Here is a 20,206-nt window from a genome sequence, read left to right as displayed (position 1 = left end):
ATGATTATTAACAACAGCAGCAAAATATTTCTCTAATCCCCACACTCCCTCTTTTGACCCTCTTTTCCTAAAAAGAGGGTCACTACACTTTACTTGTGTCATTGCTCTGACCCTCTCTAGCAGTCTTTTGGCTCAGCCAATCAGACAACAACCTCATGTCATCTAAGTGGTCCAGTAATAACTGTCAGCTCCCACTTGAGAACACTCCATGCGTGAGATTACGTTTTTTCTGGGTCCCTCTCTTGTGGTCCGTCAGGTCTCGGGCCTCCAGGATCCTCACCCCTATGGTCGCCGAGATGTCCTGCAAAGGAACAAAACACCTTTTCCTACGCCTCCCTAACTTATCATGTTCGGGACTCTTTAATCAAAAGCATGAACCTAATTATCTTTTGGCTTATTAACTATTATTTATACGTATTCTTCAACGTTACTCATCTCAGTACTCATCATTTTAACACTCTTAAAGTGCTGCTTTCACGTCCCTGCATATGTTTCCTGCTGGTTCCTGCACCTTATATTTGCTCTCCCGAGAATTTGTCAGCGCTGTTATTCACTGTTGCAGGCCTGCTTAGAACAAAATGAGAAAAAGAGAGCTGATTATTAGCTCATCAAAACGCAAAACAAAATCACCTGACAGGTTTTCTCTAAGTGCACTGTTACAAAAATAATGGGCCCAATTCTAGACATGTCCATGTTTAATAAAACTCCCTCTATTAAAAATAAAAAACAAAAACAACCCAAACCTAACTGACAGAATCAACCCATCACTACAACAACATCCTCAAAAATCTTAAACACGCAAAGGTTTTGCCACCAGAGTCCTGACACTCCCAGGTCAACTGACATAATTTCACCTCCTCAATACGCCGAAAATCTTGTTAAAACCACACAATTTGCACACAATGACCGCCTCCTTTATGCACTGTAACATACTTAGATTCAGCATAAGATATAAACCCAATACAACAAAACCCCTTACAACAGTAACCTGTTTCTTTACCATTATATTTCAACAAGTAATCCTCTTCAGTCACTGCTCTGTTTCCTTAATTGAAAGCCTCAGTCACACACAGACAAACAGGAAGCTCCTTCGTCACCACTCACTCCAGCTTATTTGCATACTGAGTCATATCTCAAGAAGTTGCCGTAACAAGAGAAATACATGTTTAAACATTACCACATTATTGAATTACTTTCATTTTCTTTCTATACTAATCACTTGCTTTGATCAATCAGTACAAGAGCACTCCTAAGTCACTCTTATAAAAACTACTTTAATCACTTTTCCTTTTCCCATAACTCACTCCCTCTGTCATATAGCTTCCTTGAGTTATTCCTCATCTTCAAGCTCTAAGTGTATTTTATTAAACATTCACACCATTTTAACACTCATACTAGTAGCAAGCTGATTTTCATTGCGTATGTTTATGTTCTTAGCCAGGTTTAATCAATGTCTATGCATTAATCTTCATGAGCTTGTCTTTGTAAGCTTAATGCATTTTCTGCTTGTGTATGTGATTTTGCCTATGTTGCTTTTTGCAGTGTTTCAGACTCCTTCACAATTCTCCACTTAAGCAGTCAGTTTTCTCTTTCCCCAATTTGCTAACCCAAATTTTGATTTCCCACCTGAAATAACAGCATTCCTGGTCCTCAGACATAGGTCAGAGCTTGCTTGTGAGGTTCATGGACTCAGGCGCTGTGAACAATTCAACCAGAAACTTGCCTTAACATGTCCAGTGATGTTAACCTATAATTTTCTTCCGACCGCTGCATGTGGAAAATTGATCCAGGTCTGCTTTGCCCCTGAAAATAACACAACTGAGACATTTTCATTATTATCGGGAGTGCTTAAAAGACCCGTTTTTTCTCTCTCTGGTCAGAAATACCAACTTATGCCATGTATGTAAGCATGTTCTTCATTGCATTTTATGTATTCATGTTAATGAAGTGTAAGCTGCTTCTTCATTGCATATGTATGTTATCGTCAGGTTTAATTCATGCATCTTTTCACTGAGTTCTGCATTCAAACTATCTCACTTCTGATTCTTTCCAAAAATAATTTCACATGTAACAATTTTGTGTATGTGTGTTTTCTATTTTCTGTTTACCTCTTTGTTGTGATCTGGGGGACATCTCTAAACCATCATGAGTTCAGGCTTCAATTTCAACCCAATTATACCCTGTATTTTCGCAGTCGAACTCGTCTGGGCTTCACCTCTCACTGGTCTCCGTCCTCTTTTCACAGTGTCCAGTGTTGTCTTGAAATCTCCAGCAACTTTAGTCCCAAGTCAACTGTTTGCTGCTTCTCTGTTTCTTCTCCGTTGATCTTTTCAGTATTTTCCTTTTAGATCAAGTCCCAGCCTGGCAAAATATCACACTCAGTGCCTTCAGACAGTCATGTCACACTGCTCTTACCAGCCTGCAGTTCACCGTGCATGTTTTCATCACGTGGTTTCTGCTTCTCTGTTGATACTTTCAGTCGTCTCTTTCAAGATTGCTCCAAGCATGGCAAATCTGAAAATCAGTGTCCAGTGCTTTCCCACAGTTCTTTATCCCACTGTTCAACTGCCCAGCCTGTAATTCACAGTACATGTTGCATCACGTGCTTTTTTTACATGCTGCTGGTGTCGTCAGTCGTCTTCAGTGTTAATAGTTCAGTTGCACTGTCTTTTGCCTGCTGTTAATTCTTCAAGTCCACGATGTTCTGTCGGTCTTCATCAGGCGATTAACTGTCCTTTGAGCTTCTTCTCAGGATGGGGACAAAGTGAGAGGTCAAGCTATAAAATTTAGCCAAAACCTGGCCTGTTTTCCCCAATTCTGTTAATCTATCCTTTTGCCGCTGTACTCAAGATTCCAGGTTGAGAGAAGTCCACCTCTTTTACGCGCTAAAGCATACATTTAATATCCTTTTCATTTCTTTTCTTAAAACCTCCATTTGCTTCATCTGCCTAGAGTTTAACTCCTCTGTTTCTCTCTCTGGGTGCTCACTTGTCACAGTGAGTTCCTTTTATGGGCATGCAGAGTTCCTGTCACACACACCATTTCCTGTCACACATGCAGCTACTCAGAGCCATATTTTCTGTTCCTCTTTCCTATTTTACAGCCTAATCAAACTCTTCGGTTCTACTAAGTCTTGATCTAAAAACAATGCACCCTTATTTCACGCACACACTTTTAACTATACTAAATTCTTTGCATTTGTCAGCATTCACATCACAGTCTTCAGTGTGCTCCACATTGCTCTTTCAGACATCAGAAATTGTTTCACACCCACCGTCTTTTCTCTCAAACTTCCACTGTTTCACTCACTCTACTATCAACTTTCGTAGTGTTTTTCTTACTTATTATTTTTGTACAAATCACACCCAATCACTCAAAACCTGCTTCTCACAGCATTCACACACTTAAACTGTGACAGAAGTTGAGGAACATAACTCAAAATACGCTTTCCTAAGAGTATTTTAGACATGCTTTTCATAATCAGAAAGAGCAAGTCAAAGAAAAATTGAAACCTCTATTAATTCTCACAGCACACACAAGAAATTAAAAAATAAAACACACCAGCATTTATTGCTGAAGAGAGGTTACTACTGAAAGTAATATGTTAGTCTTAAGTATATACAATTCACTCAATATATTTATATATATATATATATATCCAAACTCAGTCAATTACTATACATCCACTACGGCAACTCAAAACTTTATTTATAGCCCTCTAATAAACATAAATGGCGTCTTAAACACACGCATTCAACAATGTTTGCAGCAGTATTTGTAAAACCAACTATGGTTTAAGCAGTTCACTGCTTACTAATTTGCATTTTCACATTCACACACACACAGTCTAAAAATAGCTCCAGCACAGACTCAGCCTCCTTTCACACAGAGATCTCTTATTCTGTATTACAAAGATGTCTTATATTTACAACCACTGTCAGGCCTCACAGCTTTAGCGCCTAAACAATTTCGACAAATTTAAGTTAACGGTCCAACCGATAAAGTCCAACTTTTTTGTGCTCAATTAACCAGTATCAGACTCTAACTATTTCTGGTCTAATTTCTAAAATCCCCAAGTCAATTTAAAAGCGACAACCAACCCAAACTTTGCCTGAAGCTCTATTTTTGGCATTTCACAGCCAAGGCTTACCCCGAAGTTTTAAGTTAAAGTTACACGCCCGAAGTCCAACTTCTGCTGGCCAAAAAAGCGCAGACTACCGTTCCAAACAGTAAAGTGGTCCAACCACTAGTTATTCTGGAGTGCCCCAAGCTCCACAGTGACCAACTGACTATCCCTCAAAGAGGACAAGGCCTAGGCGTCCACCGCCTTTCTCGAATAATTTATAATACTTTGGAACAACAGTCAACATCCCAAAACAAGTGTATGACTGACGCAGATCTAACCTGAGGACCAATGGGGACTTTAACCCACAAAATGACCAACACAGGTCTGACCTGATGACCAATGGGGACTTTAACCCACAAAATAACCAATTCCCTAACTTTCCTACTTGGGACTAGGGACTTTAACCCTTTCACTGTTTTCCTTTTTTCCTTTCTTTAAGGGACTTTAACCCTTTTAAACTTCAACTTTCAACTCTCATGAGATTTTTACCAAAATCAAAACAGACACCCACCAGTAATTTCAGTGAGTAGACTTTAATTTTTTCATGTCCAATTTGGCACATTTTGGAAATAATTCAACTGGTAGTAGTGCCTTACCTTTGGATAAGCCGGCTTATGCCCACTCACTTTGACCACTGATATTTGTGCCTGCCCGTCTGACCACCTCGGACCCCGGATTTCTCTGTCCAAGCCTCCAACCCACTCTCCCTCCTCAATAACCGGACGAGCCTCCCAAATGTTAGGTTCAATATTGAGGAGGGGTAGAGGAGGTAATCAACTTTCAAAATAACAACATTGATCCGGCCAGGTGGAGTCAAACGATGATTTTTAATGACACGCGTGGGGGGACCACCGCCGTACGCAGACAGCGCCGATCCCCAACTACCAAAGCATAAGCAGATGCTTTATATACCATCAGGGCTTCAATTTAATACGCCCCTTCAACGTCAATCAGATACAGGTCATACATAGGTTTCAAAAACACAATGACTTTTAACACAGTTTAAAAGAACACTGTCTCCGTCTCCACGGCAGACGCTTCCTGTCAGCCTTCTGACTTTCACTTCTCGTCTGGAACACTAGACCCACACCCTGCAAGAAACTGTTCCTCTTTTTGCAGAGACAATTTTGCAGTTGCAAGCAAACATGATTAACCTCTCACCTCACTGGCTGAACTTCGTAACCTTTTCCACTAGACAGAAGGCCAGCACATACACAACTGAAACTATATGTGTAATATATTGAATAAATGTCCTAATCAAGATCCTCTACTAAAAGCTTAATCAAAAGGATATAAATGACTAAAAGATAACAATGAATAACCTGGTTATTCAAATAGCATCCTCCCAACAGCTCCTCAAGTAACTTTCACTTTCACAAACACGCTCTGCAAAATCCTGCACTTCCTGTCTACTTTGGCACAGAGTGTACTCAGAGTTACACATTTAAGATTATAACAAGCATTCAGAAGCATTTAAAATTATAGATTCAACTCAATAGTTTAGAGTGGTTATAACTGCACCTGTAATAAAGGCTAATTGGGTACTAATATGTTTAAACATCTGAATTCAATATCAATACTGTAAACTGTATGAGTAATGCAATGGTAATGATGATGATTATTAACAATAGCAGCAAAATATTTCTCTAATCCCCACAATGTGTAAAAAGAATTTGTGTGTGTGTGTGTAAAAAAGATTTGTATGTGTAAAAAGATTTGTGTGTGGACTTAGCTAAAAAATACGTGTGAAACTCTGCACTCAACTTTCAACTTACAAGCACGAATTTTGCCCCTATTTTTCTTCCTTTCATCTGATTGGTTAATGTCATGTCAATCACAAATTTAACTATCCAATCAGAGAACAGATGGGTTTGACTGTTGGAGGGGGGCTTTTTTGAACTGCAGGTTCAAAGTCTGGTTTTGAATGTCAACACAGATGGAACTGATCTTGGGTCAGCAGGCAACATTTTCCAAAGAACAGGACAATTTATTAACACAGGGATGGCTGATAATTTGACAGTAAATAATGTTTAGTGTGCTTCTACACATTGCACAGGTCAGCTGCTACAGTCACTTTGCTTACAGCTTTACCTTTACCTTTACCTTACAGCTTTTTGCAGCACTCTTATGTGAAAAGTTTCAACCAATGTAGCTGCAGAACATTTTAATGAGCAGTCTGTGAAACACTGTTTTTTCTTTTGGCTTGTCAGCTGACACTGAACTTGACTAACTACATCCATCTGTGTGCACATATAGTACTATATTTGTGTACTATACGCATGTGTGCGTGTATACTGTATGTGTGTGTGTGTGTGTCTGTATGTGTTTTAAATTCTGTGAAAATAGTGAAAAGTCGGAGGACATAGCTTCATAGGTTGTCTAGATCACAGAACACTGACATAAGTAAAAGTTCCATTTTGTTGTTTTAAAACTTGCTAATTATGTTATTAATAATTCTTTTTTAAAAATGTTTTTAGGGGTGAAGGTCACATAATGGCAACTGCAGGAACTGGTAAGTCCAATCTGATGGTTTGCACATGTAAACACAGGTTTTAGAAGGTTGTTCTAAAAGATTTATTTCTAACAGTATATAATATAAGCTCTGGCGAACTTGGTTCTATGCTAGGTCTTAAAGGGTTAAGCAGAGTCTTCTAAATTTATAGGGTTCTGTTTGTTCTCACTCCGATGGTAAGGAGGTAAAAGGCCTGCCAAAAACAAAAATATATTCATGAAACTTGTCATACCACGCCTCTAAGTAACCTACTGCTTGTACTTGATTGTTGATCTAGAACTTTCTGATCAACCATAGTGGTAGCAATATGCTAGTGTCCAAAGCTGAACTTCTGAAGGAGGTTTTTCCCAGCTGATTGGGGAAAACACATGTTTTCATAGCAACAGGGGTTGTCAGGGAGTAACAGATGGATGTGACTGGGACTTTAACAATAATTTTCGTAGGGACTGCCATCAACCTCCAGGAATCACTCACGAGTGCTCGGTTATCTCAGAAACATCAGAATCTCAGGTTAAAGCTCACAAAACTATTTCAAAAACCACCAAACAGCTAAAACAGAAAATGAGAGCTGGAAAACTTTGTGTTAACAAAGATGTTAACAAAGATGTTAACACAAAGTGCAGATTGTTTACCCGACTGCACGGACACGGAGACGCCATCGGGGCTAAAAGCCGACATCTCACAGATTCTGAAGCTGCAGGTTTCGTTGCGCCGACCAAAATTCACTGAACCAGCAGTAAAAGAAGATCCGAAACAAAAATCGTCCGGCAAGCAGAGTCCCAGTCCAAAACATTGCAAAACCCCAGCTGCGCCTCCAGCAGCGGCGTCACAACAGTCCCCGAAAAAATGTTCAGGCGGCCTACCTCGGGTCTAGTGACCACAGTAACACGGATCTGGCGGCAGGCACGGGTCCGGTGGCCGCGGCGTGGCAGCTCTGGCGGCCTGCCATGGGTCCGGTGGTGGCAACGGCGTTGCGTCTCCGGTGAGCCACAGTGTAGAATGGCACATAATCCCTGATGTGCTGGCCATGCAGAACGTGGGCGTGGAGGGCGCGCTGGACAACATGGAGGGCGCGCTGGACGTGGAGGTTCCTCCGGCACACCGACCTCCAGCTTTGGCGGAGCCGGTCGCTCCGGCACGCTGAGGTCTTCCGCAGGCAGCACGGGCTCCTCCCGCTTGCTGAGCTCCTCTGCAGGTGTTATGCCAAAAAGTGATCAACTGATATAACGTGAAAAAAAACCAACCCAAACACATTTGTGCCTTTGTTATTAGGCAAAGGTATGCATTTATGGAACTTTAACGTTTCTTGTAACCGAATTATGACGCTTGTCAAAAGTTTGCTTTCAGTGTGTAGCGCATTCATTTGTTCGTGTTGCTGTGTGTGTTTCTGTATTGTTCACAACATTAGAATTCAGCTTTGATTGCAATTAGTTTGTAGGATTATTCAATTATTTTCTGTTTCCTAACATCTTAGCATTATAGTTACTGTAGGCAAAGAATTAATATATATTTATGTTGTTCCATGGTTTACTGGTGTTCAGCTTCCGCTATACCCCCTGTTTCTGGTCTACTTGTTAGTTTAGTTTAATTGGTGGTTTCTTCTTTAATTGGATGTAATTGTTATTCGTTTTTGGTTTTCGTTTCAATTAATAAGTGCTGTGTTGGAATGACATGTTTTTACCTTTTGTTTTCTCTTTCCTATTACTTAGTGTTCCTAATTTGTTTAAGCAGATCTCCTCCCACCCGTTTCCATTTTGCCATTATCCTTTTTTTTCTATTATGTTTGAATTACAACATTTTTGAAATTTGACATTTTATGCACTGTCCAATAAAGGCTTGATTTAAATTTGCAGCGAAATGTGTCACATCTGGATGATATCTAACAAGTTTGAAGCAGAAATATTGTTTCAGTGACAAGTTATAGGCCACAATCACTTTTTGGTAGCACTAAAATGCCATGTTCTCAGTCGTTATTCTGAACAAACAAGAAAGAGTCATGGTGATACTGGCACAATAGGTCTTTATTGTTTTAACTACTATTCGACAGTCTTATAACAAATATGAACATCGAGAGTAGGCATACTAAACCTGTAGGCATTAATTATTCCATCGTAATTGCTGTAGTCATTCGTGACTGCGCTACACACTGAAAGCAAACTTTTGAAAAGCATCATAATTTGGTTACAAGAAACGTTAAAGTTCCATAAATGCATACCTTTGCCTAATAACAAATGCATAAATGTGTTTGGTTATTTGTTTTTTTTCACGTTATATCAGTTGCACGGACGTAAGTAGCTGGCAATGCAAGTAATCCGGGCACTGCAGGTTTAAGCAGCTGCGCGCGTTCCTATGGATGGCAATCACTTTCTGGCAGATGATCACTTTTTGGCACAACACCGGGAGCGCAGGCTCCACCGCTGGCGGAGTGGGCCCCTACGACAGCGCTGCAGCTACAGATGATTGAGCTGAAGGTGATGAAGGTGATACGGCAGCTGCAGGCGGTGGATGTAGTGTCAGAGTAGCGGATGTGGATGGTGGAACAGATGACAACTGAATCAGCCCCTCTGACCTTCCAGCGGGGACTGATGTGGGACAAGCAGGTGTATCGGCCTCTGGCTGAGGGTGTAAATGAGTGGCTGACTGGACTAAGGACTGAGCTACAGGTAGTGGGGCACTAGACTGAGTTACATGCTGGGCTGAAAAAAACTCTAACACCGGGCTCTCTAGCAATGGACTCTCTAGCTGATCAGCAGCCACAAAAACTGTTTTTAGATTTACACTTTCATAGTCCAATGACTCAGGGTTAACAGCCTCTAAAATTAAGGCTTCATCCTCAGATGGTGAGCAAGGAAAACGGTTTTCAATACTCTCTACACTAATTAATGACCCAGAATTAGTTGTCAGTTCATGTTCATCTTTTGGCCAATCAGAATTTTTAAGCTTATTCCCCATTGTGGGCCTTGTTTTACCATTCACCAACTGGGCGCGGTCTTTGGGTTCAGATGAAACTGTCTCTACTTTTTGTTTTCCAGCAGAAACTTTTTCACCACCAACAGATTCTGTTTTACTCACTGCGGCTCCTTGTGTGGCTAGCCCAGAGTCAACTAGTTCTTCAAAAGCCAGTGGAGTAAGTGGAAAGGTGGTATGACGACGGTGCGGGCGCCGTCTATTCAGTGGAGGTGGGGCCGCGTTAAAGGAAACGGTCCCATCCTGTTCATCTGCGTTTAGATTCTTTTTTTTTTTTGTGTCCCGTTTGGATCTTTAGCCATCAGAATTGTTGTCTTAAGGCCAAGAAAGATGCCAAGTGGATTTATTTTACCAAGTGGATCATCATGGCCTCGCCATATTGGTCCATTTGATTGACCTTTATTATAATTATGAATTTATTTTATTTTCAGTTGCTACAAACGGGACAGACATGACTGGGGGATAGGACAGGGAGAAAGAATGAAAGAAAGAGAGGGAGAGAAAGAAAACCAGAGGGGAGAAGAGATGGTGAGAAAGGGGGGAAGAAAGAAAGAAAAACAAACAAAACACCTGGATCACCTGTATGGAGAAAAAAAAACAGAAGAGAAAGCAAACAAAAAAGAGCAACATAATAAATACAGCACCATCACAATAAACTAGCTAGCAGTAGATAACAGTAGATACTAAATATTAAACGATATTGTGCAGCACGCAAGATAGACATCGCACAATGTGCTTTGAGGCAGCTGCCAAGAAAGGTGTAGTCCGCGACTGTGAACACCCGTGTGTACACCTGTGTGCATACCTGTGTGGATCAGCATGCTTGTATTCCAAAGGTTTCTCCATGTAACGATCTGCTAGGGAGTGTGGGGAGCCATAGCCCTGTCCCCCAGGGTATGAAGCAGGTATGGAGGAGATCCAGGCCCCAGATATCCAGAGGCCCCAGAGTACAAGGACCCAAGGAGGACCACCAAAAGGGGGGGAAACCGTGCCACCCTCCTGGGAAGAGCTGGGTAGAGCCCCAAACGAGTGGTCACCCAGCAGCTACGGAGCAGAGGCCAGAGGGGGTTGCAGTGGCATGCCCGCGGGCTCTGCCGGCAGCCAGCTGTGCCAGAGAGGACCGAGCTTCAGGCCCAGAGGCCTGAGGGCATCCCATCCCCCGGAAGGGGCCCAGCCGGGCCACATGCGCCAGGCCCCACCAATCGGCCACCAGCAGTGAGCCGGTACATACATGAGTGCCCAGCCCCAGTCGACAAGGACCACCAACACACCAACGTCTGAGGGCATCAGCCACCGACAGGGAGTGTGGTGAGGGGAGATAGACCTCCGAACTTTGGAGGGCCTGAGATGTACCCAGAGAGGTTGAGTCTAAGACCCAACCTGACATATAGACACAGACGAACAGAGGGGCAAGCTGCACCTAAACCCAGGAGATGTAACCCTTCTCTCTGGGGTGGAGGCAAGCGGACCACCTCCTTATCTGCAGTAGCAGGGAGGCCCCGCATCCCAGACCCCAATCTGATGGCCAGCACCTCCTCCCAGCCCCCCAGCCCCCCAGCCCTGACGGCTAACAGAACCGGGGTGAGTGAAGACCCCAAACTTCCCTACGCTCGCTCATATGTAGTGTTGCTGTGTGCTGTTCTAAAGTGCATTTAAAACACAGGAGAGCATGGTACTTGCTTCCTCTCAGAGAGCAGCACGGCTCCTCCTGAAAACCCTTAGTGTCTATATGCATTTAAAATTGAGGGTAGGGCACCAGCACCAGAGGCGGGTTGGAATACACCGACCATCCTCTGGATGCTGTAAAACGTGCCCACCCCCAAGGCCCTATATGTATGTGTTATGTGAGAGTAAGTAATGTGGATGTCTAGGTTGAAGAATAAAATTGAGGCACAGGCGGCCAGAAGGGGACAGAGGGGGAGTGCCTCCCCTGCACCTTGGTGACATACCTGTACCCCAAGCCCTGCGTGTGTGGGTGGGTGTGGTAGAGCGGGAATAGGGAGGCAGCTGAGGATGGGGAGGGAAGAAAGGGAGGGGCAAGCGGCCCCACCCTTGGGGCCAGCTCCCCCGCTGACCCCAGTAGGCACCCCCACACTCTGGAACCCATCAGGGCAAGGGGGCCCAGGCCCATCCGGACCGGGGCCCGCAGCTGCAGCACCGCCCAGCCCCACAGAGTCCGGGGCAGCCCACCCGACTCCACCCCAGAGAAAACTGCACCCACCCCATCATCCAATCATCTCCCAAACTCCACAAGACAATAGACACCCAGGTTGAGTTCATTCTCTACCTCTCCTATATCTCTCCCCTAAAGGAGTGAGCTCCTGTAGAGAGGAGACCTCCTGCAAAGATATAACAACCTCTCCACCAGTTAGAGAGCCCCCTAGTTGGGCCGATGCACCAGAAGTCCCTTGCATTGGGGCTGAGCCCCCCTGCACCCACCTGCCCACAGCTCCGGCAACACAACAGCCAGGACCCAAGCCCCCAAGGCCCAGCCAGCACCCCAGACCGGGGGGTGGAGCACCCCCAGGCCTCCACGCCTGTCCCGGACCCACCCAGGGGCAGCCAGGCTACCAGGCCAGTAACCAACGTCCGCCAGCACAGACCCTCCCCCATCTCCGCTGTACGCAGCCACAAGGAAAACACCATCTAAGAGCCCCCAGAGCCCTTAACCAGGTCATGGCCACATCCCCCGGGTTAGGCCCTCCAGGTAAACATCCCTAGGGACTCCCCAGACGACCTAAGGCCGTCCCTACCCCCATATCAACCACAATAGCGAAGACAGGACCAAACCATGACCCCCCACCCCCACTAGGTGATGAAGCCGATCAAAGGAGCCCAAAGGCATTGATCAAATGTGATGGTAGAGGTTGTATCAAGACTAATGTGATCTATTAGATGGTTTTTATATTGGTTAGAATTAAGATTATTTTCATTTTTCCAGTTAATGAGGACCATTTTCTTGGCATTTGCGTTTAGATTCTTAATGACAGGATCTAGTGAAACAATTGAGTCAGGTTTACTCACAGCAGTGATAAACACTGTCGGACCATCGGCGGCTGGCTCGGCTGAAGCCGCTGGAGTGGGTTGAGGTGTGATGGGGTGATGATGGTGGGGACGACATCTCTTCTGTAATGCAGGATCAAACAGTTGTGCAGCAAGCATCGACGGAAAAGCCGGACGCCGATGCGTGAAAAACCAGGCGGCTAGAGCTTCTACAAGGGCAACCGAATTTTCCATGCCCGGGCCGCCCAAGCCAAATAATTCCAAACTAGAACCTGCCCTCAAACTAGTGACTATTTGAGTCAGTTTGTTAATGTCAAAAACGTTTGCTGTGAAGGTAGTGGATGAAAAGAAATTGTCAAAAAACACAACCTGTTTGTGTCTCTTGTGAGGATCTACCGTCCAGATTATGCTCCGGCAGTAACCCCAGAGCTGTGCGAGCGTCCTGTAGAGAGGAGACCTCCTGCAAAGATATAACAACCTCTCCACCAGTTAGAGAGCCCCCTAGTTGGGCCGATGCACCAGAAGTCCCTTGCACTGGGGCTGAGCCCCCCTGCACCCACCTGCCCACAGCTCCGGCAACACAACAGCCAGGACCCAAGCCCCCAAGGCCCAGCCAGCACCCCAGACCGGGGGGTGGAGCACCCCCAGGCCTCCACGCCTGTCCCGGACCCACCCAGGGGCAGCCAGGCTACCAGGCCAGTAACCAACGTCCGCCAGCACAGACCCTCCCCCATCTCCGCTGTACGCAGCCACAAGGAAAACACCATCTAAGAGCCCCCAGAGCCCTTAACCAGGTCATGGCCACATCCCCCGGGTTAGGCCCTCCAGGTAAACATCCCTAGGGACTCCCCAGACGACCTAAGGCCGTCCCTACCCCCATATCAACCACAATAGCGAAGACAGGACCAAACCATGACCCCCCACCCCCACTAGGTGATGAAGCCGATCAAAGGAGCCCAAAGGCATTGATCAAATGTGATGGTAGAGGTTGTATCAAGACTAATGTGATCTATTAGATGGTTTTTATATTGGTTAGAATTAAGATTATTTTCATTTTTCCAGTTAATGAGGACCATTTTCTTGGCATTTGCGTTTAGATTCTTAATGACAGGATCTAGTGAAACAATTGAGTCAGGTTTACTCACAGCAGTGATAAACACTGTCGGACCATCGGCGGCTGGCTCGGCTGAAGCCGCTGGAGTGGGTTGAGGTGTGATGGGGTGATGATGGTGGGGACGACATCTCTTCTGTAATGCAGGATCAAACAGTTGTGCAGCAAGCATCGACGGAAAAGCCGGACGCCGATGCGTGAAAAACCAGGCGGCTAGAGCTTCTACAAGGGCAACCGAATTTTCCATGCCCGGGCCGCCCAAGCCAAATAATTCCAAACTAGAACCTGCCCTCAAACTAGTGACTATTTGAGTCAGTTTGTTAATGTCAAAAACGTTTGCTGTGAAGGTAGTGGATGAAAAGAAATTGTCAAAAAACACAACCTGTTTGTGTCTCTTGTGAGGATCTACCGTCCAGATTATGCTCCGGCAGTAACCCCAGAGCTGTGCGAGCGTCTCCTCCTCTGAGGTGACACTTGAGTCCGCTGGGTCCATTATGGCTGGATCGTTCTGTCACGGTCTGTGTTGCAGACCGTGGGTGTGTGGGGAAGAAGGACCCAAGATGCAGGACTCTGCGATGCAAACAGTGCGTTTATTTACAGTGAAGTAAATAGTACACAATAAATTCCCTTTGCGTCTCCAACTCCCGTGCCGTGTCTCCTTCTCAGTGCCCGTGCTCCGTGTCTCCGCTCCCGTGAAACTTGTGCTTGCTGCTTTCCCGTTCCCACACTCCTGCTGGAAAATCCACAGAGGCAGCCATTAACACACAACTACAAGGCGACAGACTAGCACTCACTGATTTTGCTGGAAACACTGACGGGTAGTTACTCAACGATCCAGCGTCGAGGAGCTCTCAGCCACACTGCTTTGTAGCTCCTCCGACGAGGCTTGATCAGCGCCAGGTGTGTGTGAGGATCCTTGGGTGTGACCGGTCAGCTGGCAGGGCCACACCGACCAGGCCTGAAGGTGCCTGTCACGATGCACCTGTCACGATGCCAATACACAAACATGGAACACAGGAACAGCAGCAGTGCAGAACACACACATATAATATAATAAGTCCACAACTGTTCAGGGATTCTAGGTCCCTCAGACCCAGATCCCTGAAAGGAAAAGGGTTTTTAGTGATCAAATCAGGAGCAATGAGAAAATATTCCAGCTTCTGCTTTGGTGCTGCTCCACCACACAAGCAGTATTAATCCCCCATGGTTGGTGTTTAAATCATAATTTAAAAATCAGTGCTAAAAATGTGTCTTTGTCCTTGTGCTCACAGATGATATGAAACCACTGACACGCAGTTCCAGCTATGATTTCCTGCCACCTTCCAGTAAGTCTGTGTAAAATGTATATCTATGTGTGATGGAGGTGTACCATGTAATGTTTTTATCGTTGGTATTAAAACAACTGTGTAGTGAAATGAATGCTTTTATTGCAAGATTTATTGATTTTAATTCCCTGACTTAAATGGTAAATGGTCTGTATTTGTATAGCGCTTTACTAGTCCCTAAGGACCCCAAAGCTTTGCACATCCAGTCATCCACACACACATTCACACACTGATGATGGCAGCTACATTGTAGCCACAGCTGCCCTGGGGAGGCAAGGCTGCTGGACACTGGCGCCGCCGGGCCCTCTGAGCGCCACCAGTAGGCAACGAGTGAAGTGTCTCGCCCAAGGACACAACGACCGAGATTGTCCAAGCCGGGGCTCGAACCGGCAACCTTCCGATTACAAGGCAAACTGCCAACTCTTGAGAAATAACCTTTCAATTAATATCTAACATGTAAGTTTTTGTAATGATGCATGTTTAAGTATCCATGGCATTTACACTATAGTTATAACTTCCCAGTCAGTTTGATATGCCTGTTATGCGCACCGGTTTCCTTCTGCAGGCTGTGAAGAATAGCAAAGAAACATTTGCCAGCATCAACTTATCTATGGCCCAGTTGCATATCTGGTAATACTTGAACACAGAGGCCTTCTTTGTAGTGATGTAAACAATTTGTCGCCAGCATGAGCACATAGACCCCCCCAGTGGTCACAGGTCACATATATCTCACATACTCCGCCACCCGGTACACAATGCACCCGACTCCTATGGCGCCTCCTGTGGGTGGTGGGCCTGCGGGAGGATGGGCCCATGTCTCCTCTTCGGGCTGTGCCCGGCCGGACCCCATGGACTAAGGCCCGGCCACCAGACGCTCGCCCTGGGGCACCCTCCCCGGGCCTGGCTCCAGGGCAGGGCCCCGGTAACCCTATCCCGGGCAGGGTAAACTGTTCCCTCGGTGTTCTTTTCATAAGGGTCTTCTGAATCGCTCTTTGTCTGGTCCCTCACCCAGGACCAATTTGCCATGGGAGACCCTACCAGGGGGCAAAAGCCCCCAGACAACATAGCCCCTGGGATCCCTGGGACACACAAACCCCTCCACCACGATAAGGTTGCGATTCACGGAGTATATATATATATATATATATATATATATATATATATATATACACATATACTTGCTGGTATCTTAATCTTAGTATTTTTGTTAATTTACAGCACCTGGACTCAGAATTGTGATATTTGGAAAAGGAGAGGACAAAAAGAAAATGCTCTGCAAATTTATCATGCAGAAAAAACACTTTCAGTTCTTTAAATTCAACCCGAACAAGCAATGTGAGGTGGCTTGTGGAGAATGGAAAAGAAAACCAGTAACAGCGGTGAAAACCCCAGACATGTTTAGTATGACTGTGGAAGCAATTATTGAAGAGATGAGAAGCTGTGTGAGTCTTTCCCTTCCTGGACCAAACATTTTGCTGCTGTTAGTGAAACCTTCTGATTTCACTGAAGAGAACAGAACAACTCTGAAGGTCATCCTGAGTTTGTTTGATCAAAATGCCTTTAAACACTCGATGGTCATCAACACACATGACAATCAAACGAGTTTCTGTGTGAATGAACTCCTCAGGGACTGTGGAGGAAGACTCTACAACATGTTTGAGGGAGACCACAAACAGTTAATGGCAAAGATTGAAGACATTGTGAATGAAAATAAAGGAAAATTCCTCACACTCGCTGAAGAGACCACAGAACTGACGTCTGAACTCATCAAGCCAGTGCTAAACCTGGTTCTGTGTGGGAGAAGAGGAGCAGGGAAGACTTCAGCAGCCAAGGCCATTTTAGATCAGACAGAGCTTCATTCAGACTCTAACTCATCAGAGTGTGTTAAACATCAGGGAGAGGTGTGTGGATGTTGGGTTTCCCTGGTGGAGCTGCCAGCCTTGTATGGAAAACCTCAGGAGGCAGTGATGGAGGAATCACTCAGGTGTATCTCCCTCTGTGATCCTGAGGGTGTCCATGCCTTCATCCTGGTCCTACCTGTGGCTCCCCTCACTGATGAAGACAAGGGAGAGTTAGAGACCATCCAGAACACATTCAGCTCTCGAGTCAATGACTTCACCATGATTCTGTTCACTGTGGACTCAGATCCTACACATCCAGCTGTTGGTAACTTTCTAAAAGACAAGAAGGACATCCAAGAGCTCTGTGAGAGCTGTGGAGGAAGATCTGTTGTTCTCAACATTAATGACAAACAGCAGATCCCACAGCTGGTCCAGGCTGTTGAAAAGGTGAGAGATAAAGGACCCAAATCCTTCACAAAAGACATGTTCATATTAGCTCAGATGGAGAGAGTGGTAGAACAGAAAAACATTAACACAAGACTTAAAGCTGAAATGCTGGATTTAAGAAAAAAAAGGGCCATGTGTGTTGATGATAGAAATCAGAACAGGGAATGTCTCAGGATGGTTCTGATTGGGAAGACTGGCAGTGGGAAGAGCGCAACTGGAAACACCATTCTGGGGAAAGAACATTTTAAATCTAAGCCCAGTGTGAAGTCTGTGACAAAGTTCTGTAAGAAAGCAGAAGGAGAGGTTGATGGACGTCCTGTTGTTGTGGTCGACACCCCCGGTCTGTTTGACACAAGTCTGTCCAGTAATGAAGTTGAACAAGAGCTCGTTAAGTGCATCACCATGTTGGCTCCTGGACCTCATGTGATCTTACTGGTGCTATCAATCGGCCGGTTTACAAAGGAAGAAAAAGAAACTGTTAAACTGATCAAGAAATACTTTGGGAAAAATTCACAACATTTCATCATCGTTACATTTACCAGGAAAGATGAACTGAAAGGTCAAACATTTGAGAGTTACATAGAAGATGATTGTGATGAATTTGTACAAAAACTGATTCATGATTGTGGAGACAGATATCATGTCTTTAATAATAATGATGCAAAGAATCGGGCTCAGGTCAGTGAGCTGCTGGCAAAGATTGAGGTAATGGTGCGCCGAAATGGAGGCAGCTGCTACACCAGTGAGATGTTCCAAGAGGCTGAGGTGGCAATAAAGAAGGAAGTGGAGAGGATCCTAAAAGAGAAGGAAGAGGAGATGAAGAGACAGAAAGAAGAGCTTGAACAAAAACATGAGGAACAAATAAAAGCAATGGAAGAAAGAATGAAAGAACAGAGAGCGGAAACTGAACAGCAGAGAAAACTGATAGAAAAACAACTTAAAAAAATGGAGGATAACATAAAGGATGAACGTGAACAGAGAAAAAGAGAACAGGAAAGGCGAGAAGCAGAGGACCGCCAAAGGAAAATACAAGATGAACTTCAACAACTTGAGTTGGAACAAAAGCGTATAGATCTGGAGAAAAAACTAAAGGCAGAATCAAAGGAAAAGGAAATAACTGACCGACAGCTGGAACAAAGCAGAGAGGAGATGAGAAACCAACGAGAGAAGTGGGAAAAGGAAAGGAGTGAGTGGTGGGACAAACGACATCAAGAAAACGAAGAGAAACAAGCTAAACTTAGAAAACTGCAAGAAGAATACGACCAGGAAAGAGAAAAATATGTAAACAAGAGAAAAGAAGAGGATCGAATGAGAAGAGATCAAGAGGAGAGAGAGCGGAAAGAACTGGAGGAAAACTATAAGAAAAAACTGAAAGAAATGAACGCGAGATATGAAGAAGAAGCCAGAAAACAGGTTGAAGAGTTCAACGAGTTCAGACGGAAATACACCAAAGACTTTACAGCTCTGGTAGAAAAACACATGGAGGAAATAAAAGAACTGAAACAACAACATGAGAGAGAGATGCAGCAGACAGAAGTGAGACACAGTAAAGATTACAAACAGTTGGATGAACTCTCCAGTTACAAAGAAAAATCTCTCAAAGAACAAATTAAGGACTTGAAGAAAAAGCATGAGGAAGAAATAAAGGCTCTAGAAAAGAACTATGAGAGCAGCTGTACTATCCTCTGATCATGAACATGATAGCCCTTCAGTACTTTTTCATAGGTTTTTTTTCCAACTTTTTTCCCAATATTTTGGAGATTGATTCAAATGTACAGGACTCCATGTTCTTGACAAGTCTGGCTAAACATTTAGATTATGCACAGTTAATAAGACTAATAAGAATGTACATCTGCAGCATGTGTGATATTGGCATGGTGGAGGATGTTAAGTAAATTCTTTGATGTACAATATTTGATATGTGGTAAAATTGTCACTCTCTTTCATAATCAATTTCCTCATCATTTGGAGACTGAAATAAAAACAGAATTAAAATGTCCATAAGTTCTTTATGTCATATCTAATTTTACACTAATAAAATATCTATCGACCTGAATTTTCCATGTATATTTGTAAAACTTTATTGTATTTGTATATTGTATATGTATATATTCTATTTCAAATTTAACTGGCTTCCTTTTTAACCTCCTAGGACCTGGTGTCCACATATGTGGACATCACATTTTGGGTTGTCTAGACCAAAATACTAAATCTTGCTCTACAAGGGCCTGATATCCATTTATGAGGACATTATACTGCCAGTGTTCTATCGAAATTTTAAACGAATATCATCATATGTGGCTCTCATTTTTCTTAGAAACAAAAATCTGGTAAAAACAAACAAACAATCTGGTAATTATTTGTTTTTACATTCATCAGGTCCCAATCCATGTTCTCACTCCTAACTCGTCAAATGTGTGACGCATGGTCAGGCTCCCTCTGCTTCACTTATCGTCGCGCAGGGTCCTCTTACTGAATACTATAGAGCTCCCTAAACGTTGTTTATTGACGACAAGAGATTGCCGCGGAAGAGCCTGTTGTCCGTATATATTTCCAAAATCACTTTGTAGTGACGTATACTGAACACAATAAATTATAAAACAACAGTGTGAACAACCACCTGAGAAACAGCAGATAAATTAAATACAGGCTATTACTTTTGTATCGTTTATTGCATTTGTGGAGGGAGTGGTGTATGCTGGGTAATGGTACAGCTAGCAACTGGGTGACTTTATTCACCTGCTTCGGATGTTATCAATCAATACTAGTGATGTGCGATACCACTGATTTCCTTTCTGATCTGATACCAAGTAAAATTCAGGGTGGTATCGACGATACTTATCCGATACCAATACTCTGTAATGTAATGTTTCA

The 20,206-nt window shown here is 44.1% G+C and overlaps 2 protein-coding genes across 2 annotated transcripts in view; one reads left to right on the top strand and one right to left on the bottom strand.

Annotated features, from left to right (window-relative positions):
* Positions 1-20,206, bottom strand: part of LOC148102864 (immunoglobulin superfamily member 11-like) — a 61,444-nt gene that overhangs the window by 9,213 nt on the left and 32,025 nt on the right. The gene's annotated exons all lie outside the window — the stretch shown is intronic.
* LOC102776177 (GTPase IMAP family member 8-like) lies at positions 16,340-19,061 on the top strand. Its single transcript, XM_087841106.1, has one exon. It carries the CDS (start codon positions 16,439-16,441, stop codon positions 19,019-19,021), a length of 2,583 nt encoding a protein of 860 aa, XP_087697232.1. The 5' UTR covers positions 16,340-16,438; the 3' UTR covers positions 19,022-19,061.

This window comes from Neolamprologus brichardi, chromosome 5 (genome assembly GCF_056152115.1).
Source record: "Neolamprologus brichardi isolate AB-2024 chromosome 5, ASM5615211v1, whole genome shotgun sequence".
NCBI classification, from domain to species: domain Eukaryota; kingdom Metazoa; phylum Chordata; class Actinopteri; order Cichliformes; family Cichlidae; genus Neolamprologus; species Neolamprologus brichardi.
The sequence above is the reverse complement of the archived record's forward strand: the minus strand, read 5'-3'. Positions and strand labels throughout refer to the sequence as shown.